At 35.9% G+C, this 24,574-nt stretch overlaps 1 protein-coding gene across 1 annotated transcript in view; it reads left to right on the top strand.

Moving 5' to 3' along the window:
* SNTG1 (syntrophin gamma 1) overlaps positions 1 to 24,574 on the top strand; it is a 489,887-nt gene that overhangs the window by 124,276 nt on the left and 341,037 nt on the right. The window contains 2 exon segments of the mRNA XM_078151780.1: positions 4,839 to 4,941; positions 8,607 to 8,689. Coding sequence (XP_078007906.1) covers positions 4,839 to 4,941; positions 8,607 to 8,689 — 186 coding nt within the window.

Genomic DNA, 24,574 nt, shown 5'->3' with positions numbered 1-24,574 from the left:
TTTGTATATATGTATCTCTGTGTGTGTGTGTGTGTGTGTATGTGTTTTCCCCTTGGTTCTGCTTACTCCCATTTGCCTAAGTTCACATAAGTCTTGCAATGCTCTCACATTCAGCATTTTACATAGCATGCTCAATTTATACTATATTGAATCACTATAACCTTTAGCAATTCTCCAATCATTAGGTATTGACTGCACTTTCTGTTCTTTGTTACTAGTACAAAAACACTTTTACAAACATTTTAATGTACATGTGTCTCCTAGTTCTGCAACTGACCTTTTGTGGTTGTACACCTAGCAGTAAAATCTCTGAGTCAAAGGATATACAATTGATACACACTTTATCAGAATAATTACAGATTATATTCTATTATACTTGAACCAATTCATGTGCTTATCTTTCCACAAACTTTCCAATGCTATTTTCATGTTTTCTTATCTTTGCCAATTTCTGGACATGAGATGAAACCGCAAAATTATCTTGACTGATATTCTTATTATCAGTGATTTCAAGCAAAGTTTAATATGGTTATTTTTTTTTTCAGTTCTGCATTTGAAAACCATTTCTACCCTTTAATTATTTATCTATTGGAGAATATTGCTTGGCATTACATATTCCTGATACTTGCCAAGACATTGTGGATATCACACTTTTATCAGAAATATTGGATTCAATTATTTTTCCCTCACTTTGTCTTTTCTCTTCTTTTACTACTTGTATTAATTTTAAACAAAATCTTTTGAATTTTATGTAATCAATATGTTATGTCCTTAATAATAATTGATATCACTTATTTGGTTAAGAATTCACATATTAGCAAAGCTATGAAGGACAATTGATTTGTTTTTTCTCTGACATCATTATTGTCCCTAATTATTGAACTCTCTGTTTAGGTGTTTTTTGTTTTAATTCTTGTTTTAATTATTATTTTGTGTTATGGTCTATAGAGGAGGTATTTCTTTTCTCTGTTTCTAAAATTTCACTAAAATTTCTCTGGGCCGTAATATATGTTTTATTTTTGTAAAGGTGCCATGTGATTCTGAGATATATTACTATTATAATTTCTGTTCAGAAGTTGGCATAAATATTTTGTCCCTAAATTCTCCAGTAATTTGTTCAGTTTTACATTTCACCCTTCAACTTTCTGTTAGACTTTTCTACCTCTGAGGGAGGAACTGCTACTACTGTTATGTTTTTCCCTATATCTTTTTACAATTCAATTAACTTTCCCTTTATAAATTTAGGCCATTTGCTATTTCACACATATGTTTAATATTGGTATAAATTCATTTTGTACCATTCCTTTAGCACATTTCATTGATATCACAAATCTTTATTTTTGTTTTTTTTTTCTGATAGCAAGATCACAATTGTATTTTTGATGCACTTAAAGCACAATAATTTTTCTCACTTCTCATTTTCATTCTGCATGTTTGTTTTTAGATATATTTCTTATAAATAATAGATAATAGTTTTATTTTCCTATCCATTTCCCACTCTGATTTTATTATTTTTTCATTCACAATAAATGTTATATGAATATTTTGATATTTGTTTCTTCAATGACTTTTTTAAAAAAAATTGATTATTTCTTTCCTCTTTTAAATCAACATTTTGTCTACATTATCTACATTGGTTCAATTTTGCAAAGCATGTCATATTGGGTTGCATCTTGACCTCATTTACATTTTGGAATATAGTAATAGTAATCAAATCCCTCCAATTTTGTTTTTGTTGTTGGTGGTGGTGGTGTTAACTAGGAGATAATCTCTGATAGGTAAATTTCCTTTCTTTCGTTTTTGAAATTCCATTTCCTGGATGCTTGAAGAATTTGTTGTTTTTTGCTACTGTTGTTGTTTAGTCCTGTCTGACTCTATGTGACTCCAAAGTATTTTTGGCAAAGATACTGGAGTGGTTTGCCATTTCCTTCTCTGGTGTGTCCTCATTTTGCAGACGAGGAACTAAAGCAAACATGGGTCAAAGGACTCACCCACCATATCTGAGACTGCATTTGAAATCAAACCTTCCTGACTCCAGGCCTGGTGCTCTATACATTGCACCACTTAGTTGCTCCAAAAATATATTGCAGAAAACTTAATCTTTGCATTAGGGTGAAGGTAACTATATTGTTTTCCAGGGAACAAAATATTCCTTTTAGCTATTGTGTTTTAGAATTTATTAAATATAACTATTATGTGTCTTGGAGTTTCATGTGAAGAACGATTTGTGAATATGCTTAATTGGTGCTTTGTTTTCTATTTTCAAAAAATTATGGGCAGAGTTTATTTATTTTTACTACTTACTGTGTTATGATCAGATTTTTTCCCCCTAATCTGTCATCTTCTTCTAAGAGACCTGTAATATTTAAGTTGTCTAGTCAATCCTTTTCATCCAGTTTTTGTGTTCTTTTTTCTTTTTCCTTTTCTTCTACTAGATTTTCTGTATTTTTCACATTTTTATGTTCCAAATCTGCTAATCTTTCTTTTAAGTAAAAAAAAAAAAACTCTCCAATGTGGATTTTTAAAAATTATACATTTAGACCTCTAAGTTCCAACATGTTCATTCTAATTTATTTTATGGATTTCAGTTCTTTTGCACTATTGTGTAGTTTCTTTTTGTTCTTTTTTTATTATTATTATTTCACAGGACTCTCTATTTCCTCAGGTACTGGTTCCATTTCTTTTGCTTTTTTTTTTTGAGAGCTATGTTTTTTCTTTAAAGAGTTACTCAAAGAAACAGAATTATTCTTTTTGTTTTGGGATCTTTTCTATTGACAAATTTTCTAGTGTTCCTGCCTTGTTTATAGATGTTTCCTATTGAAATCTCTGGTGTTTTAAACTTTCAAAAAATTGCTTCATTACTCACTTTCTGGTGTTTGTAATTCCGGTGCTGAGTTACTGGACTTTCATAACCTCCTTAATCTGAGTATTATAGGGTTTTCCATCCTGTCTCTATCCCATGTAGCCTGAGGGGGATAAGCAGGACTGACCCCAAACTGATTTCAGTTCCTTTTCCTTTAGGCCAAACATAATCATGTACATTGGCCTCCATTTCTTCCCTGGTTGGGAAGAATCTGAGTCTGATTTTTTTGGTGGAGTGAGGGGAAGCATGGAGGGATATTCAAGAAAGAATCTTTGCAGCTTTGGGATTCCAAAAATTAGATCCCCTGTCAGAAGGCAGATGCTTTTTAGCCTTTTTACCTTTACTTTTCAGTTACATATGACTTGGCAAGGGTGGAAAAAAGAGATTCTCTCAGATTTTCTCTTATATCAGTGAAGGAGAGAATCTTAAGATAGATCCAAGGTATGCCAACTTTATTATATAATTAAAAGGAATAGCAAATTGTACATAATAGATTTGCAGTTTCATGTGCAATCATCTTTTTTTGTTATACTGTGTTATGGAAATGCTTGTTTTATTCCATAAATTAGAAATATATATTTTTAAAAAGATAGATCCAAAGTACACAATGAGAGAGGTCAGTTGTATCCTTGCAGGGGATGTTAAGGGGGACGTCCACATGGAAATTTTAAGAATTAGTGTTTACCAGTGTTAAATCAGAAGGTTTTTATCTTTTCAGAGTTATCTCTTTGTTCTCTGGATTCAGCAGTAATTCTTCTAAAACTGGTGTATAATTATTTTTGTTTGTTCTCCTTTTTTTAGGGTTAGAAAGATAAAGGGGTTATAGAAAAAGTGATTTGCCATAATGCTGGTCACATGACCCACTATTCTCTATGAAGAACTTTAAATGATTACAAGAGGAATTTTACTTGATACTATAGGTAATAGGGAGCCGCTGGCATTTGATAGGCGATTAGCACTGTCAGAATTTACGATGTTAGAAAAGAACTTTGGCATTTATGCTAATGTTGAATTGGTACAGGGACAGACTTGAGGTAGGGAGTCCAGTTAGAAGTCTATTGCAGCAGTCCAGGTTAGAGCAGATGGGAACTAAACTTAGTCTTCTAAGACAGCAGATATGTCTGCAGAAAAGGAAATTATTGATTTGTTACTGGAAGTGCCAAATGTATAAATTTATGATCTGTGTACACAAAGAATGAGAATTGGATATTGAAGTGGCTTTAGTGTCAGGAAGACCTAGGTTCAAATGCCGCTTCTGACACATACAGTAGCTGTGTGACTTACTTAAGCCCTTACTGCCTCAGTCAGCTCTCTAAAACCAGGGTATAGAGTAGATGCCTATCTGCATTAATATAGAAATTAGCATATCAAGGAATTCCATATAATTAAGAAGCACAAATCCAATCCAAAAGTTGAAATAAATGTCCGAAAAGTTACTTTCAGACGTCAAAGTAATGGTAGTCACTACCACCATTATTTGTACTTAGATTGGAAAGGGGGATAAATGGGTTTATTAGTAAAATAGCAGGAAAGAGGTGTTATTACTATGAAATACATTTGCAAGTGGCCTAAGTGAGCAAAATTTTATATTCTTGTAACCATGATCTGGACTGGTTTCTTTTTAACTCTAAGGACCTTGAAAATAGCAGCTGAATTTTATCTGATTTATGTGAACTCCCAGGTTAGCCAATATGCAATGATAAGCCAAGCAAGATTTCAGTAAACGTCAAGTGATAACAATGGTGGTGCTGTGAGCAAGAAGCCTGTTGTTCAGCTGGCACCTGCACTGGCAAACTTTGTATTCCCTCATACATATCATTCTCTGTTGTAGTGCTGAAGGAAGAACAAGGAAGGAAACCTTCATGTAGAAGGGACAGATGAAGATGGAAGCTAAACCCCTTCAAAGTGTTGGAGTCAAATGCAAAAGGCTTTGGGAACCCCAATTCTAACATCATTATTTTCATTCATTTTTCAGGTTCAGGTTCTTCGGAATGCAGGTGAAGAAGTGACCCTAACTGTGTCATTCCTAAAAAGAGCACCTGCTTTCCTCAAACTGCTGCTGAATGAAGATTGTGCATGTAAGCATTTACAATAAATGGGAAAAAAATGCCTACATCATTCAGTCTATCATTTTCAAACATCTCTTCTGACAGTGATTGGCATCTTCCTTTCTAAGTCAGGATTGTGGTCTGCATGTGAACATTTTATATCACCAGGTGCTACACTAACATTTTGGGAAGGTAATAGATGCTATCTTTGCCACAGGAAGAATTCAGAGTATTTAAAGACATTTCCCCATACCAAGGTTTGATAGGGGGAAAAAAGTGCAAATCATAGCTCACACATCCACTTTGTATCTCCATTTAAATTCCAATGAGGAAACTTTGTTAATAGATCTCTTAGAGCTAAAGATTCCTATATTCTAATTTGATTAGAAAATGTATTAATGAAAAAAACTTTCAGTTTATTTGCCCTTCATTAGTAGGGATATGGAAGGATGCAGTTGACACTGTAATTATAATCAATTATATAATATGTTTCTGGAATTAGTTTTATCTGCCTCATTTCATCCTTTCCTAAATTGTTAAATAAAAATAGAACCCAAATTTTCCTTCTTTAAATGACCCATGACTTCACTAGTGACTGTCCAACCTTTCACCTCCACACCACCCATGATGATCAAAGTTCCTCCAAATCACATAAGCTTCTGTGTACTTACCAAAAAATCATGATCTGGCTCTCGTCTTCTTAGTGATGATCTAAGTCAAGGATAGTTCTTGGACAATAGAAACAGAGTTAATTCAGAGAAATGCAGAATTTGAGAGTGGAAAAAGAATTCAGTGGCCTTTGAGTTCCACATTATATGTGTGTGTGTTTCTACATACACACACACACACACACACACATACACACAGATATGTATGCATGTATATGTGGAATCTCTACTGTAATGCACCAAAAAAGTGGTTGCCCAGGCTCATTTCCCAAAAATGGGAAACACACCACCTTTTGAGGCAGCCTACTCCATTTTTGGAGAATGTTGGTTGCTAGGAAGTTTGTGTTTCTTTGTTTGTTTTCCCTGATATCAAATCCAAACTTTTACTTTTGTACTTTTCAACCATTGCTCCTCTTTCAACTGTTTGGTGGTGAATAGAAAAAGCCTAACCATTCCTCTATTTGGCAGCCTTTCAAATACTTGAAGACAATTTTCATTTGCTTCCTGAATCTTCTCTGGCCTAAGGATGGCTGTTTCCTTCAATCAATCCTCATATGTTATGGCCTCCCATTTACCAGCCCTGTTGCCCTCCTCTGGACACTCTCCAGCTTCTCAATGTTCTCTTTAACCATGGTGTCCAGAACTGAGCACAATAATCCAGATTGGGGCCAAAGGGAGCAAAGTGCAGTGGGATAATCACCTACTCTTCCTGGAAGCTGTTACTTTCCCTAATGCAGCCCAAGATGGAATTAGCTTTGCTGGCAGTACATCACACTGCTGACTCATACTGAACTTGATTAACAGATCTCATTCCCAAAGCCTTTCTAATTTGCTAGGTCCTGCTAGATTTTGGATTCCCCTGGCATTGCCTTCAGGGTCAGTTCTATACCATCAGGAATTAGAAGAGAACTTTACTACAGGAATCCCATTTTTTAAATGAAAAGTACATATGAGTTAACATCATTTATCAAATTGAATCAAATCAGAGTAGAACTGTACATTGTTAATTACATAAACCTTGTAAGACATTTTTCAAAAAAGAAAAAGAAAAGGGATTTGGGCAGGTGGAGTACTCATAGAGTTCTTTCCAAACCTCTTCCAATGCTTTTCTTTTATAGAAGGCAGAAATTACACTTTTTGGCTCATTTCCATCTGTGTCTGCTGCTCTACCTGTGTTGTTTCCCCCCATTAGATAGTAAACTCCTTGAGGGCAGCAGCTGTCTTGCACTTAATAAATTGGATAATGGAATTTAACTGGATTATTACTGGATTAGAGTATCTACATAAGTGAGACTTAGGTTTGAACTTTACCCAATAAAAGCCAAAGCAACTGGAGCAAGGTTTGGAAACCTAGACTGATAATAGCTAGCATTTATATAGCACTCTAAATTTTGGAAAGCACTTTAAATGTGATAACTCATTGGGTCCTCAGAACAACCCTGTGAGATAGCAACCATTATTATCCCCATTTTATAGTGAGGAAATAGGATGAAAGAGTTTAATTGACTTGCCCAGGATCACACAGCTAGTAAGCATCTGAGGTAGAATTTGAACACTCAGGGCCTTATGACTACAAGTCCAGCATTCCATTCACTGTTCCTTTTGGTCACAAAGAATCTTTTCACAAAGATTCACAAAGAATTATCACAGGAGCTATCCAGGAGACTAAGGAAAGGTAATCTACAAAAGCCAGCTGCTTACTACATTAACTTTATGAAGACTGCTATGCTCTGATACCCAGGGAACAAAACCTCTAAGGATGCCTGCCCTTCATCCACTCACATTAATTCCAACGTTGTAAACAGGGTACCTATTATTATCTTTAATGGAGAAAGAATCTGAATTTTTAAAATTGCAATTATTTTCAGTGATCTAAATATATTAGAAAAATTAAGTCTGCTTCCAGAGCCTTTAAAAAACAACAACAACAACAACAGCAACAACCACAAGTATTGCTATAGATTGCATGAGGAATTTTTTGCATGACATCATTCCTCTTCTCCCAGCCCCTCACCTCACATCCCAGCCCAAACTGGTCATAGAATTTCATTTTGGATATTTTCCATAGTCTATCACAAAGTGTGACTATAGCTACCAAGCTGGCATCTCAATTATAGCTTTTTTAATTGGCTATAAAATACATCTGTAAAGCAGAGGTTCTTAACCTGGGGTCCACGAACCTGTTTTACAAATATAGGTGGATAGAAAGAGAGAGAAACTGCATTTTAACATTATTGATTTCCTTTGTAATTCTATGTATTTTATGTCTTTAAAAACAGGGTACTGAGGAATCCATCACATACACACACACACACACACACACACACACACACACACACACATACACGCACAAGTTAACAGCTGCTACTTTGAAATGATAGGATAGTCTAAATATATTTTAATGCATAGAAATTAAGACTTCCATATTAATTCATTTGCTGGCATGGGTTTATATGAAAAGTCTTCCCTGAAATAGCACATTGCAGGGTGAAAATTATTTGAAAGGAGCTCTTGCGTAGTAAAATTAGTATAGGAATATACAATAAAATTACTATTAAAGGATCACATCTGTTAGGAAAAAAATAAAATCTATTCCTTTTTAAGCAATACAAACAATTTTCAATATTATGCTTTGATTTCAATGAAGTAATTAATTTATTTCTTCATTGCCAAAAGTCAACAAGCATTTATTTTCTACCATGTGCCAGGTTGTACACTAAGTTGAGGAACTCACAGTCTAATGGGGGTGGAAGCAACTATGTACAAATGATTAATATAGGATCAGTAGGAGATAATCCCAGAGAAAAGGCACTGGCATGGGGTGGGGGTAGGGGGTAGGAGTGGAGGAAATGCTTCTTGCAAATGGTGAGATTTTAGCTGACTTGAAGGAAACCTGAGATCATGAACCATATTTTTAAAAGTATATTTAGGTGTGCCAATGAGAACTATGAAATTATGTATACACACACACACATACATTACATATATATCATTTAGATTTCAATTATAGAGATTTTTTTTTTTTAGGTGCTCCAAGTGACCAGAGCAGTGGCACATCTTCTCCCCTTTGTGACAGCGGTTTGCATCTCAACTACCATCCTACCAACACGGTAAGAGGCCTAGTGCATGAATAAAACATAAGAGGAAAGAATAAAAGAACAACTAAAGAAGAATTCAATTTAATCGATAGCTAAGAACTTTCACTAATTCTGAGTCATTGAGATTTAAGTCCTTGGTTGCTTCTTTCTTTATGTATTTGCAGCTCAACAAGATGAAAGGAAAAGTAAATAGGCCAGCATTGCTTTACCTTTGCTCTTGACAAGTCAGCATCTCACCAGGTTTTCTAATATTGGGCACCTAAAGAATACACCTGAATTTCTGAACCAAAAGTATAATGTTTACTAGGCTTATTTTTAGTAACTACACGAACCAACAAATTTTAGCACTGATGAAATACTTTGAAATTAGGGAGCTAAGATTTTTATTTATCCATTAATGTATAGTGTGAAATCCTAGTGGCACATTTGTGATGTGCCATGATTTTGTGACAGAAATACGGGCAGTGAGCTGACCTTGAATAAATTTGTTATTGCATTAATATGAGGACTTCTCAGATAAGGAAACTCCCTCCGTTAATGTAGGTCAGCAACTTCTCTGAAACTGATGGTCTAAGACAGTTGGTAAGGGCACTGAGAGGTTGAGTGACTTGCCCGGTGTTACAAAGCCAACAGGTCAGACTTGAACCAAGGCCTTTCCTGCTCTTTGCTCTGGCTTTCTAGCCATTAGAACACACTGGCTCTCTAAGGTTCACATCTAACATCATTCTTTGGATTTCAAAATACTCACTTTCATTATAAGATGTTCATGAGTAGCTCTGATCATTTACACAGTTTGGTCACTGGATGTCATTCATTCTCTAATTACTGTAGATACTAGCTCTTTTATTTTGATTCAATTCAAATTAATAAATAACTTTGAAGTGCTTATTATAGGGAAAATATTCCTATGTACTCTGGGTGCACAGCTGAAAAACAGAGCTGCTTGAGTAGAATCTTTTAATTTGACAATATACCTAATAGTGTGGTTTTTTTTAATAATTTTTTTTCATTTGGTTAGGCAATGGGGTTGAGTGACTTGCCCAGGGTCACACAGCTAGTAAGTGTTGTGTATCTGAGCCCGGGTTTCAACTCAGGTCCTCTTCAATCTAGGGCCGGTGTTCTATCCACAATGCCACCTAGCTGCCCACCAATAACATTTTAACCCATTATTGATCCACTTCTAATGTGTGAGGATTAAATTAAATTCGGTTCAACAAATATTCATTAAGTGATATTTGTGGGCACAGATTGGAGAACTCAGAAATAATTCTGAGAAAATACTAAATTATTATTACACGTAACATAAAAACTGACATAGTAGTTCACATTTATATGAATGAAAAAAGAACGTTTATTAGGCACTTACTCTTTGCAAAGAAGAATCATGTCAAGCACTGGAGATACAAAAAGAAAAGCAAGGCAGTCTCTACTCTCAGGGGTTCACATTCAAATAAGAGAAGAAAATATTTACATGAGGTTGCAGCTATAATGTAGTGAAGAGTGATTCCCTTTCAAAGTGGAATCATTAACTTGGACATTGGATTCCTCTGCCAGTAGACTGGATCACTATTAGACTGTTTCATTAATGAAATTCCTCCAACTATTTAAACACAGTAGAAGTATAGTTAGCTTGATTAGTTATCCAATGATCTGTTCTCTTCTTGGTCTTATAAAAGAAGTTTATATCCCTGAGATCACAGAATACAGACCATCTTGTTTGTGTACTTGAGACTTCATTTTGCCATTATCCTTACTACATTGATCAGCATGGGGCTAGAAACCCCAGTCCCTTAATTTATACTGTGTGCTTTTGTGTATAGACATATGAGACCATGGGTTTTACTACTGGTTCTTGGCTTGGATCATTAACTATGAACTTCTAGGTATCTCTTTTGATAGTCTTTTTACTATAGAGTACTTATTATGTATAATATATAGCCTGGCAAATATATGTGGACAATTTGCTGCTGGACAAATATATTCTTATCATCTTTTCTTGGCTGCAGTATCCCAGCTGATAGCTTAGCTCCTCTGAGACTAATTCTAATGTAGGGGTTCTTAACTTGGGGTCTATGAACTTGTTTTCAAAAGTATTTTTGTAACTGTGTCAATACAATTGTTTTCCTTTTTAATCCGGTGTATTTTACTTCATGCTTTTGAAAGTATTCTGGGAATGGGTCCATAAGCTTCACCAGACTTCCAAAGGGATTCATGACACAAAAATAATTCACAAGCCCTACTCTAATGAGACCAATATTGCTTCTGTGCCATCTCTTTTTGGTCCTATGCTTGCCTTCTGCCTATGGAAATGACACTGAATGAATAATTCTCTCCCTACTAGAGGACATCACTTTCTAGGCATATCTGATTTTCCTATTCCTCTTTAGAGAAAGATTTTCCACAAAAGAGGCCCTACTTAAGAATTCCATCAGAGGTTGTCAGGGACTGAGTAGCTTAAAGCTTAAGAGAATTATTTTAATGAAAACCAACCAAATATAATCATTATCACAGACTTGTAACACAATAATCTAATGATATTAATAAAGCTGTTACAAAATATTCATATAATTGTATCTCAGAACATGTTTTTTAACCTAATTTCTTACAAATTTGTGCCCAATTCCAAATAACTAAATAAGAATCATAGTTTTGCTTCAATCTTTTTATGACACTGAACCATATCTATCCTGAACTGGAAACAGTCTGAAAACAAGGAGATTCTCCTATAATTGAAAAGAAATATTTGAAAAAAAAACATTCTGAGTTACCTAGTTGAAATTTCTGCAATAATCTTTGAACAATTTTTATTTTAGAATTTGAGCCTGAAAACTATTCCAGCAAATATCATTAGTCATTAATTAAGTTATATTAGTAAATCCCTAGTGAGTGAAGTTTTACTAAAAATGCAAATTCCGTAAGGAAATTATCTCTAACTATAGTTGTCATCATATGGAAGATAATGATTGGACTGGCATAACAATTTGGACAGTTAGCCTAAGCTGTTTTTAAGAGCAGATCAATGTATCTTGAGGATTATTAAATGTTATTTCTGAAACAACTGATGCCATATCCTCTACATAGCACAGCAGGAGGTACTAGTATGTCTGGAGCTTTAGACATCTCTTTAGATTTTATGTGAAGCCCCGCCATTAGCCAATTATGTGACCTTGAACATATATCATTTAGTCTCTCTTAACTTCAGGTCTCTACTCTGTGAAATGAGGTAATTGGATCAGGTGGTAGTATCTTAGATTTTAATCTGCAAGTAATCATTGAAGTTATTTGATCCACCCCCTTCAATTTACAGATAAAGAAGATCTGGAATGCCTATTCTAGCCTTACGGTTCTATCTATGATTCTAAATATTTGCTCTTGGTTTATACTTTTCTGATATAACAATGAAAGTATATTCATTTTAGAGGAATTGTTATGGCTGGAAAGCTGAATACTTACCTCTAGATCTATGTATCCTCAGACTCATCAAAATCCATTTAATATGAGTAGAGCTTTGCAGAGGATTTTCCCACTTTCATTTTATTGTCAGGGACATCCTGAATTGTTGCATGTTTAGTACAGAAAATTAGTATATAGAAACCTTAACTCTATTTGTATATGCCATTAAACAGAAGGACTTGTTTCTTATTAAATTATAAACAGATCTAAATGAGAAGGTGGTGTGTTAACACAATATTTTGAATTGTATCTTAAAGTGTTAGATTTTTTGAAATTCCATAAATCTGAATTACAAATTCTTTTCACAAGTGAGAGCATAATACTGAACTGTCATTTGGAGCTAGAAAATGTACAGATAAATATTCAGCTATTTAGTCAGTGCAATCCCTCTGAAGATTATAGTTTTCATTTTCATATCCCAAACTCTATCTATTCTCTCATCTCTCTCAGAATCCAGTTTTACATATACAGAAGAAAATGTATCAATCATCTCATAGTTAATATTAAGAAATCTTCAATAGAGGGAAATAATAGAGAACTACTTGCCAATTGCAATATTCCTTGTGTTATACTATAGCAAAATGAATTATCACAACCATTGTATTTGAATAAATGGTGAAAGATAATTCACTTTTGTTGTTTTTGTTTAATTGCTTTCAATTTTGTCAGGCTTTTGGTTATGCCATTTGGGGGTTTCTTGGCAAAGATAATGACATTTTGCCATTTCCTTCTCCAGTGTGCCCCTATTTTGCAGTTGAGGAACTGAGGCAAATAGGGATTAAGTGACTTACCCAAAGTCACGCACCTAGTAAGTATCCGAGGCCAGTTTTGGACTTAGATCTTCCTGTCTCCAAACCTAGGGCTCTATCCACTGCACCACCTAGCTGCCCCACTTCCATACCTCTTCACTCCCTAAATAATAAAAACTTGAGAATGGGGACTTTTTGTTGTATTCTTTTGTATTTGTATTTGTATTTTGTATTTGTATTCCCAACATGAGCTAGATGCCTGCTGCCTAGAAGCATTATAAAGGGCTTCTTGAATTACTCTTTTTTAATGGCCTAGCATGTAGCTGAAGTGGATAGTTGCCTTTTTGGTGTGCTTTGTGGAACACTAGCAAAAGCCTCTGCTGCCAAAATTTATCTCCCTAGCTGCTGTAAAAATTCAACTTTATAACCAGAGACTTATCCTGTTGGCATTGAGACCCCAGCAGATCCTCATAAAAATGCAAATAACTGTAGAAAGCTAATAATTACATTGACTAACCACAAACACTTTTGTGAAAAATATATAGTCAGATGACTAGTTGTCACCTTAGAACACATAGCTCCAAGTGACTGGAACATGTATATATATATATATATATATATATATGTGTGTGTGTGTGTGTGTGTGTGTGTGTGTGTGTGTGCGTGTGTGTATTTTTTTTTGTGGGAGTGAGGGGGAAGGCATATTGAAGTTCATTTACTCTAGGCAGGACACTTCCTAGTTGGTGTTAGTTTCTAGGAAGCTTTGGGATAGCTTAATGCGGTTTGCTAACTCGTGATTGAGAACCTGGCAGACGTAGTTGACCTTAAGTTGTACTGAACAATGTCCTGGGGTAGCTAAGCCATTCATCTTTAGACCTTTCACACTGGGACCACTTTGTGCTGATTGGCTTCATCCCATTATGGGATGTCTACATGGACAATGACCCTCAAGCAGCACTGTTCCCTGACATCTTTCACCCAAGCTGCTACACACATAATACTCCTCTTCTGATTTCCAACTTTTGCTCTAGGAACAGAAATCAAACCTTTCCATTGCTTCTTGAAAGGACTTGTCAATTGACTCTGCATTCCTGTGACTTTCCAGAACAAAATAACATTCCCTAGCTATCACTCCCTTATCATGTTGTCTCAACCCATTAGAATATAATAAGGTCCTCGAGAATAAGTGCTGCTTTTCATCATCATCATCATCATCATCATCATCATCATCATCATCATCATCATCATCTATTGTTGTTCTTATTATTTCTCTCTATCTCTCTGTCTCTGTCTCTCAGCTTTCTCTCTCTCTTTCCCCAGGCACTTATCACAATGCTTGGCACTAGTGCTCAGTAATTTTTTTTTAATTCATTCATAATGGATGCCTAGAAGTTGAAGCATGAGGTACAGTAGTAAAGTTTGAACTCTTCATTCTAATCCAGCCAGCCTCTTCATTCCCTAAGAAAATATGTTATACTCATTCTCATTTCTATACTGGTTCCCTCACGTGAAAACTATATTCTCCTTACCCAAACAGTGTTTGTCCTTTTAGACATATGTCATTTTCCATCTTACTGTCCCCAAAGGGTATGACTGGTTTCCCCAAGCTCTGAAATTCTATGCTACTTATTGACTCTACTAATCCTCTTGACATAGCCACCTGTCAGTTCTATAATGATTTAAAATTTGCAAGTCACTTAGTTTTCTTCTTATTTCATTTTTCATATTTGTGTCTTACAAAGAGACCACAAGTTCTTTGAGGACAAAAAATATGTGGTATCTCTTTTGTACTACCCTCTGAATCTTATACAGGGCAGAACACAAATTGGGTACTCAATGTGAAGCAGGTCCCTGCTGTTGTTGTTTATCCATTTTCAAAGGGGACCAATGACATCATTGGTGATGTCTACACTTTTGTGTAAACTGGGCTTAAATGAGGCAGAATTGCACAAAGTCCCGAGCCTCACTCTCTCTTCATGAGTCATAAAAGTCCAGTGACAGGACAAAAGTCAAGATGCCTGGCCATAGTTTAGTATGCTGTGGATAACCTTGGTGTCTTCAATGTGGAACCAAGCTTTAAGCACTTACTCCCCAGCTCCTGCTTCAGCTGCCTTCATGGCTGTTGGAACACATTATTCTCATCTACTCATTCCATTAGCGAATTGGGATAGACATCCCCCTAACTCACCAACGGGTTTGAGGCCTGTCAGTTGGCCTCAACCTGGTTTAGCCCAGATGTTTGAGCCTATCTCTGCCTAGATGGTTTACTGGGGTATAGCCACTGCTCATGCTACTGCTTCTTCCAGCCACAGGTGAGAGTTGGGTGAATCAAGTGGACACCAAAGATGGATGAGCAGCCCTAAAAAGGGCTTGGTAAACTCTCCCACCAGAGATGCTAATCCTGCTGAGCACCCCAAGTTGCTAGTGGATAGAGGACTGGACCTGAAGTAAGGAATACCTAAGTTCACATCTATATCAGACACCTAGGATCACTGTGACCTTGGATGGGTCACTTTCCTTCTTTGGAACTCAGTTTCCCCATTTGTAAAAGAAGGGTGATGGACTAGATGACCCATATGCTCCTTTCCAGTTCTAAGACTGGCTGTCTTATCTAAGGAAGGATTTGAACTTATGTGTATCTTTCTGATTGAGTCTAGCAGTTTATTCTTTATGTAATATTTCTCTGAAAAAGAAAATGATCCACAAAGCTCCTTAGATGGAATGTTTTGTTGTCTTTAAATTTTTCTAGTTTTTAATAAATAGCCAACTTTTTTTAACTTCTTTTTTTTAATTTATTTGCCTTTTGTGCACTTTAATTACTAATTGCTACATTTTTCTTTCCCTTGTTTGAAGTACACCCAAGATTTCCTTTGATGTTTCAAAAGATGTCACTCATGTGATGGAATAAAAGGAAAATATATTTCTATAGGTCATAATAGTTAGACTCAAATATAAAGTCAAATGGATGTGTGTTTTTGCAATTAAGGAAATATTTTCCAAAATTAATTCTATTTTATAACCATTTATTAAATAAGTTCTTATCATGCGTAAAGACAAAATCCCCTCTTCTCCAGATTTTCCAAAATAGTAGCTAAGTAACATAAAAATTGAAGGAAAGGTGCACTGAAATCTTTTGAAATGTCATTTTTCATTTCTTCACTTGAATTTAATTCGGTTCAACAAGCATTTATTCAGCACTCTCTACAATGTATAACACTGCCCTAAATATGTGCTCAGATGTATGCCTTTTCTGCTGTATAAAGTAAATGAGTTGTCAGTAGAGATATGACTTTCAGTGATTGGTTTTACCCTTTGGGCTTAGGATTCCTTTCCTCTTCTATGCAATGTTTTTCACTCCCTCATTTAACAAATGTTTGCAAAGTGTTTACTATTTGCAAGGCACTCAGGAGGATACACAGATAAATTAAGAAATGTAAGAATGTAAAAGCCCAGCAGTTAGTACTTCTGTGGGAAATGGAAGCCAGCTATGCTCAAAAACAATGATGGAAGACTGATTTTTTTTGTTTGTTTGTTTTTGTTTTAAATTTTAATTTTCCCTGAAGAACAAATAGCAGAGACCTCTTTTGGACCCACATACTAATTCTGAATAGTGAAGCACCTGTTTCCCACAAAGAAATCTATATTCTTTCTAGATCATTATCTGAAATAATAAAAATATTCCTTCTTAGTCTAAATAACCATCCATTGTTGCTTTTTTTTGTTTGCTTTTTTTTTGGGGGGTAGGCCTTACTCCTAAATAATTTTTGTGGGTAAGTCAGGAATAATAAGACCCCAGAGTTATCAAACTTGTCTTGGGGTTTATTGAGTTCCATAGCAAGGGAGCCCCATTCACATAAGCAGAGACTCCCTGAACAAAAAGACAAAGCTTATAGATGCTTAAACCACAAAGGAGAGAAAAAGCTTCAGGCAAAAGGAGATTGGGTGGGGTTGTTGCAAGACCTGGCCGATTAGATACCTTGACCTGAATGACCAAGCTGATTCCAGAAATCAGAGAACCTTTGAATTCCAGGTTTTGTCAAGCAGGACGTTCTTCTGGAGGGATTACTGTCATGAGGAGATAGTAAAGAGGTCCTTTAATTATTAAGATAATGGTTAACAAAGAGGGAGGGAACTGTGTTGAGTTTATAATCCAGAATCCTCCCCACCTCCCACCCCTTGTATGACTTAAGGCATAACATTTATTCTAAGGGGGAGAATTCCTATAAGCAAGCACTAATGGGAAGAGATTTGGGCTGTTAGAGGGAGCAGGATATGGGAGGTAACTCTCCCAGGACCAGAATCCAGGGAAGAATAGTGGGTCATAGCAGCTGTTTGATGCTTCAGAGCTAGGTGCAAATGTAGCACCATGAAAGTGAGTAGAGAACACTGGAAGCAGGTGGTGAGATACTGGGCATGTGTAATGATCACCTAGAAGTTCGGTCAGTAATTTCTTGACTATTATGGCAATGTCTGTCTTCCTGTAGGGAAAGGCTCCTACCCATTCTGAAGAAGAGTCTGTTAATACCAGAACATGTTTCAATGAAATCCATTTGGATATTGATGTTGATGAAGGGGCCCCAAGGTTTTTGTCATGCCCCCAAGTCAGTTTTTATTCTTTTCCCTGGGTTATGTTGCATGCAAAAATGACATTGTTAGCAAACTAGTCTCACTATCTGGGTTACTGCCAGGACCTCCCAATCCCTGAGGATTTCCTCTACCACCATCCTTTGCTTTGTGTGAGCTGCAGAGTAGACCTCAGGAACCCAGGTAGACAATAATGAACAGGGTATCATGCCATCTGGCCTTGTATACCCAAATGGATCAGAGTTGAGAGAGAGTCTAGAAGTAGTCTAGGAGGCCTGTTCAGAGGCGAGGACAGGTGCCTGAGCTGTTGCAAAATGGATGGACAAAGGCAAGGGATCATAATTAGCTGAAGGAAGAAGGGGAAACTGAAAGGTATTGACTGTAGTCACCAAGAGCTATAGCTTTTATTGGAGAGTCTGCATGAACATTGTCTATAGACACAGGGTCAGATGAGAAAGAGTAGGCCTATCATACGCAGCTACCAAGGTCTGACAGCAGCAAAACCGCTTTAGGGAAGACTCATAACCAGCAAAATAGATGGACATCCTGGTAGCAATAAGGAATCTTCAGTTTCCAAGTTGTCCAAAGTCATGGATACCAAAGGTATAGCAGAAACATCTTCCTTTGGACTTTGTAGAATTCTCTGTGTGATTCAAGGTTAAGAATCACAGTTCATAGGGGCAGCTAGGTGGCACAGTGGATAGAGTACTGGCCCTCGAGTCAGGAGGACATGAGTTCAAATCTGGCCTCAGGCACTTCACACTTACCAGCTGTGTGATCTTGGGCAAGTCACTTAACCCCATTGCCTACAAAAAAGAAAAAAAAGAATCATAGTTCACAGCCAATCATGCATCAGATTTCTACATTATTTACAACTCTGTGAATAGCTAGGCTCAGAATTAACCAGATGGGAAATTTTCCTATTCAGAAAGGAAATAGCATAGTGGGGAAACTGAGTCAAGAGGCTCCTACCTTTACCTATGTAAGACTGTCCCCTCAGCTTTCCCAGGTACAGACATTGACTTTCAGACCATGCTCCTTTTGGGCCACACATGGAATTCTCCTTAAATGGTGGACTACTGGGTTAATGACAGTTCAGACAATCATACCTAAAATCAAAATTCAGAATAATATCAAAATACAGTCCCAAGAGATTTTACCTCAAATAGCAAAATTTTATTCATCACAGCTGCTAGGTCATTTTTTTTTGATGTCGTAATAACAGTTAACAATGAGCACATATAAAGAATCTTATTTATCCTTCATTTATAAATTAAGAATAATCACATTTTCAAGTTTCTTACGTATAGTGAATAGATGATAGTTCACTCAACAACTCCAGAAAAATTCTGACTACATTAAGCCTCCAATCTGTATTGCCTGTTAACCCTAAAATATGAAATGTTTGAATCTGAAGTAGATTGTTGTTAGATTGGCTCAAAGATGTAACTTCACTACGTACTATGTAACAGGTACTATTTCATAATTTTTTTTCTTTTTTGCAAGGCAATTGGGGTTAAGTGACTTGCCCAGAGTCACACAGCTACTTAAGTGTTATGTGCCTGAGGCAGGATTTGAACTCAGGTCCTCCTGAGTGCTTTATCCACTGAGCTACCTACCTGCCCCCCCATTTCATAATTTTCATAATTGATGGTCAAATAATCTCAGATAAAACTCACTCTTTACTATAAGCAAACTTGCAAGTCTTCCCACTTTGACTGGGAGTGGTCCTAGTTTCTCAGACTTCACTACTTTAGAACTTTACAGCAGGCTGTCAACAATTTCTCTCAAAAGAGATAGTATCTTTTGACCTTACCCGAATAGAAAGTCCCAAGAAACCTAACAAATAAGGACTACTTAAGAGGTCTCTGCTATTTTTCCCCCAAACAATAAGTATTATTATTATCCATTTAAAAGCAAAATATACCCAATTAAATATTTAAATTTTCAAACATTGTGACCCCATTCTTTAACAGCTCAATTCACAATCTAACAGCATCCAGATTAAAAGAAAAGTTGCTTTTCTATTAATTGTAACACTCTCTGGGTATCAGGTTTCAAATTAATAGAACTTCTTATATGGTAGATTCCTCAAAATAACAATACAAGAAAAGTTAGAAGCCTAACAATAACATAAGCCACATTAAATGGAAACTTTTTGCCAGTCTAGTAATATCAATTAATTTGAATGCATTTCTGAATTCTCTTACACAGTTATCAATTTGGCATTCTGTACCAATCATATTCAAAAATCAGTATAAATTAATTTCATTAATATAATTTTAACTCACATTTATTTGGCACTTACCAGGTGCCAGGCTCTGTGCTAAGAACTCTACAATGTATTTCATTGGATCCTTATAACAATGTTGGTTGGTAGGTACTATTATTACCCTATTTTATAGGTAAGGAAAATGAGGTAAAGTGACTTGCTTAGGTGTACACAGCAAATAAATGTCTGAGACTGAATTTGAGTTCATGTTTTCCTGATCCATGCAGTTTCTAAGCATATTCCCTAAATACCAAATATGAAATATATTTGGCATTAAGTTCTGATTTAGCACAATTACCCTAATAGGTGTCATCAGGTAATCACAATGTCACAAGACTTATGTGAAAACCAGGTTTGTTACGAAAGAAATGAACAAACATATGGAACCCAAAGAGTTTACAATGTTTACAGAAGTTTGCATATATGACTGTGCAACAAACTTCTTTACAGAAGTTTGCATATATATATGAATTGTACAACAAAAAGAGGAGAAGAAAACAGGAAGGGACATGGCATTTTAGGGGAGAGGTATAGTAATTCCTCCCAAGAGGGCAAAGCTGCATTCTTTTCCCTTAGGAACCTCTAGGTCTATGAAGTTAGGAGAGTCTGCTTATCTGCAAAGGTCCCCAAGCTGCACAAGCATTCTCCCCACTCTGGTACAGACTGGGCATGCCTGTCTTGCCTCCCAAGGACACACAGGGAATCCAGTTTGGGGTGCAAACAAGAAATTCTGTCAAGTGAAGCCGGAATGGGGGAGGGCTTCATCCTTGACACATTTATTTGGCCTCCTGCATACTCTGGATTCAGTGTTATTGGAAAATATGGCCACTCAAAAAGACAAATTTAGGGGACTCCTTCATGGCCCTTAACAACAGAGAACACATCTCAGTGAAAATGAGTACGTATTATGATTTAGTTTCAAGAGAAACTTCAGCCAAATCAAATCTGGATTTACAGTCACTAATGGAAATATTCAAAATCTGAAATTTTCCCAGGGCATAAACTGTCAGCACTTCAAATTTTAGAGCCCACTTCTTTCTTTTGGTTAGCTCACTTTCAATGATTCATGGTGGCAGTCTCACATTCCCAACCCCTCTTTTTGGAGCCAAGGATTGAGATAACCCCCTTCTAATAATTCTTCTTGTCTTTGAGATTCCTTGGCACTCTCTATTCAGGTAAGGTAATGAGATCTTATCAATTCTGAGAGAAGCTGGGGGACAACATGTTAAAGTTCTAATTAGAAACCTGCAAATTTATTTCTATGTTTTCCACTTGGTAAATGTTATAACTTGATAGAATATTATCTATCTAAAATCGATAACAGGTACTTTTTTAAAAAGTTTCTCAAATCCTTCTTATCTCATTAAAATACAAAAAACCTACTCAAAACTATTTCCAAAATTCCAAACCCTTGACTTTACAACCCTCTAGTCACACTGTCAGTGCAAATAGACTACAACTTCTTTAAGTTTCTCCCCATTCTCCTGCTTTTTCTAGTTACAAAAAACCTTCTCCTTTGCATTTTTTAAATCTTTTCAGTAGACTTTGATCAAACTTTGATTGATTCAACTTTGAAACTAACTTTTCATATTATTCTTTGATTCTTCTCTTCTGTTTACCTGAACTACTTTCTTAAGCCACTTCACCTTATTTCTCAATCATAGTTAGTCTAACATGCCACTGTTCTCTCTTTTGCAGATTTCTTATACAATACCAATTAACTGCTATACTTTTGTTTCTGGAGTTGCAGTCTATTTCAATTTAGGTGACTTTGCTACTAGTTTACCCAAACAATTAAATTACATTTAATGATTCCAACTAATTTCAGTCTGCTTATTGTCTAGTAGGTAAAATCAACTTTTCTTAGAACCATGTATCTGTCACCTTCCAGGAAGGGTTGAGAAATGTGTTTGCATGTAATCTTAATCCTAGATACAAACCTTCAAAAATCCATTAAAATGTTTTAGCAGTTACCATAATTGGAAATGTACAATAAAGATACTATATTTCAGTTATAATTTTTGGTCTTTATAGTGCCATAAATTTCTACAAGCTCTGGGGGGAAATGTGTGTGTGTGTGTGTGTGTGTGTGTGTGTGTGTGTGTGTGTATGTATACATGTATTTTTTCCTTTTCTTGTCTGTCTTTACCTCTGCTCCACCCTTGCAAGAGTTATGATGGCAGAGTTAGAATCTCAGTTTTCCTCCTTATCTTCCACTGAAAGTCTAACCAAAAAGTCAGTGTAAGTCCCTGCTTAATATTACTGATAATTAAAAGAGCTCTTTTGATACTTTATTATTCTTTCCCACCCTTCTCAGCTCACTTTCTGTGCTCACTGCAGAGGTTTTTTTTGTTTTTTTTTAATGTTCCTCTTCTAAGTTTTGTAAAGTAAAAAAAGACTTTATGTGCCAGAGAATTTCTGAAACAGAAGGCCCATCAAGCCCACCTCACTGTCTGTCAAATACAAGTTTCCTTCACTAAACTAAGGTCATCCTAAGTGAATGAGTTCAGACCAGGAGTGGGGAACCTACAGGCTGTAGGATGTGGTAGAACCATTGAGTAGAAAGAATAGAGGCTGAGTGCCATGTGGTGGAATGAATGCCAGTCTTGGTCTTGAATCTTTCATCTGATACTAATTGTATTGCTATGGTATACTGTCTTAATTTCTCTATATTTGTTCACTTATGCGTAGAATAAGACTAACAATAGCTACGTCCCCTGCATCTTTTATTATCATATTCTTTTAGGATTGTTTCTGTTTTTGTTGTTATTTCAAGATAAAATGAGGTGTTTTTTCAGAAGTACATTGAAAACCTTAAAGTAGTATATAAATAACAGCTGCAGTTTTATTCTGTGACCATGAAAAAACAAAAACAGTATGCCTTCAAAACCATTTATTTTTTATCAGTACTTTCAATATAAAATGTCATTGATGTTTTTTCAATGTGTCTTAGCATGAAAATTCCCATAAAGCATATCCAATGAGATTTTGGCATTGGTTAGGCCAGGATTTAGGCTAAAAGATTATTTTAAAACAAAGTATATGATTTGGTATGATTGGGGTTTTTTGTTTTTTTTTTCCTTCTATATACCCTGTTAAGGTGAAACAATAAAATATTTATTCCTTCTAACACACAAGGAATCCAGTTGGAATTCCATGAGAATTCATATCAAAGAAGGAAGTGATGAATCTTGCAATGTTTGAATCTTAATGAAGTTTACAAATTATGGCTTGCAAATTTCATAGCCACCAGGCATCCTTATCAATTAGTATTATTTATTTTGTGTGTTGCTTGAATTTTTATAGTGTCTTTTTTCCAAAGTACTTCCATATTTCATGTTATATCATTGAAATTTAGGGATTGATTCTATGATCGCAATGTTATAGGTAATTACCAATAAATAGGTAAATATCAAAAAAATCTACCAGTGTAAGTTAATACAATCTCTACAATTAAGAGAGTTGCCAGAACAATTTATAGCAAAGGACTATGGGATCTAAAGCATAAATGAATCTAGAAATCACACATAAAATCATTCACAGACTCTCAAAGTTCAAAGGGACTTCAGAGGTCAATTAAATTGACATTTATTTAAATGAAAATTTCCTTCACATCTCTGACACAGTGTAAAACAGCTAGCATTTGAAGAATTCCAGTGAGCCAAACAAAAATGAAAACAAAAACAAAGCAAAACAAAACAACAATAATAATTAAACCTACAGCTAATCCAGCCAATTCCACTACTACCCAACTCTAATTATTAGGAAATTCTTTCCTATATCAAGTGTAAATTTGTCTTTTTGCTATCAGGCATTGGTACCTGCTTTCTGCTCTAGAGCCAAGCAAAACAAGCCTAAACTTTACATTGATGAGGATGGGATCTGAACCCCTAAAAGGAAAATTAAAAAACATGTCTTTGGGATCTGTACCCTAAAAAAGAAAATCCCTGGACTTTTCCCAAATCGCTGGCATTTACCTGACACTGTAATCCACTCAACTGGCCTTTCATTGTGGCTATACCCGATGTCCCATTTCTGTTCAGCTACCTCTCCACTGCCCCTGGCCACTTCCCACCCTTATTCCTATGGAGTCCATTCTCTCTTGGCCAAGTGGTCCACTGGCATTCTGTTCACTCTAGTTTACTGGCCACTTCCATCCAGATTCTCCTTAGACCCCTTCTCCAGTCATCCTGGACTACTTGGCCACTCCTGGATCTCTCCTACAGTCTTCTGTATATAAAATTCATCTTGTCTCCATTAAGGTGCTCAGATTCTTTAAGAGTCTAGCCAAGGGCTCAGATTCTTAAAATTCGTCCAATAGCTCACTCATGTTCAGATTCCTTAAGAGTCTGGTCAATAGGGCAGATCTTTAATAAACCTTGTCTTAAGCTGAAAGAAGGTTTGGGTCGAATTTATTCAGGTAGGACCCACATATAATGATTTTGGGGTCACAGAACCCCTACACCTCTAAACCTCAACAACATGACAGTCTTTTTGATAAGGTCTAGAGATTAGGGATGCTGGGACCTCAAGATCATGACATGTGGCTCCTGCCTGAAAGAATTCCACCCAAGTCTTCTTTCAGCCAAACACAAGGTTTATTAAAGATCTGCCCTATTAGCCAGTCTCTTAAGAAATCTGAGTGTCTGTGAGGTATTGGCTAGATTGTAAAAATCTGAACAGTGGCTAGATTATAAGAATCAGAGCATATTAATGGAGACAAGATGGACCTTATATACAGAAAGACTGTGGGAGGGATCTAGGAGTGGCCAAGTAGTTTGCTGGGGCAGTCAGGAAATAGAATGCCAGAGACCTGCACAGTGGCCAAAGGAGAATTGA

The sequence above is a fragment of the Phascolarctos cinereus genome, unplaced genomic scaffold (assembly GCF_003287225.1).
Source record: "Phascolarctos cinereus isolate Bilbo 61053 unplaced genomic scaffold, phaCin_HiC Scaffold_4;HRSCAF=312, whole genome shotgun sequence".
Taxonomy (NCBI): Eukaryota; Metazoa; Chordata; class Mammalia; order Diprotodontia; family Phascolarctidae; genus Phascolarctos; species Phascolarctos cinereus.
The sequence above is the reverse complement of the archived record's forward strand: the minus strand, read 5'-3'. Positions and strand labels throughout refer to the sequence as shown.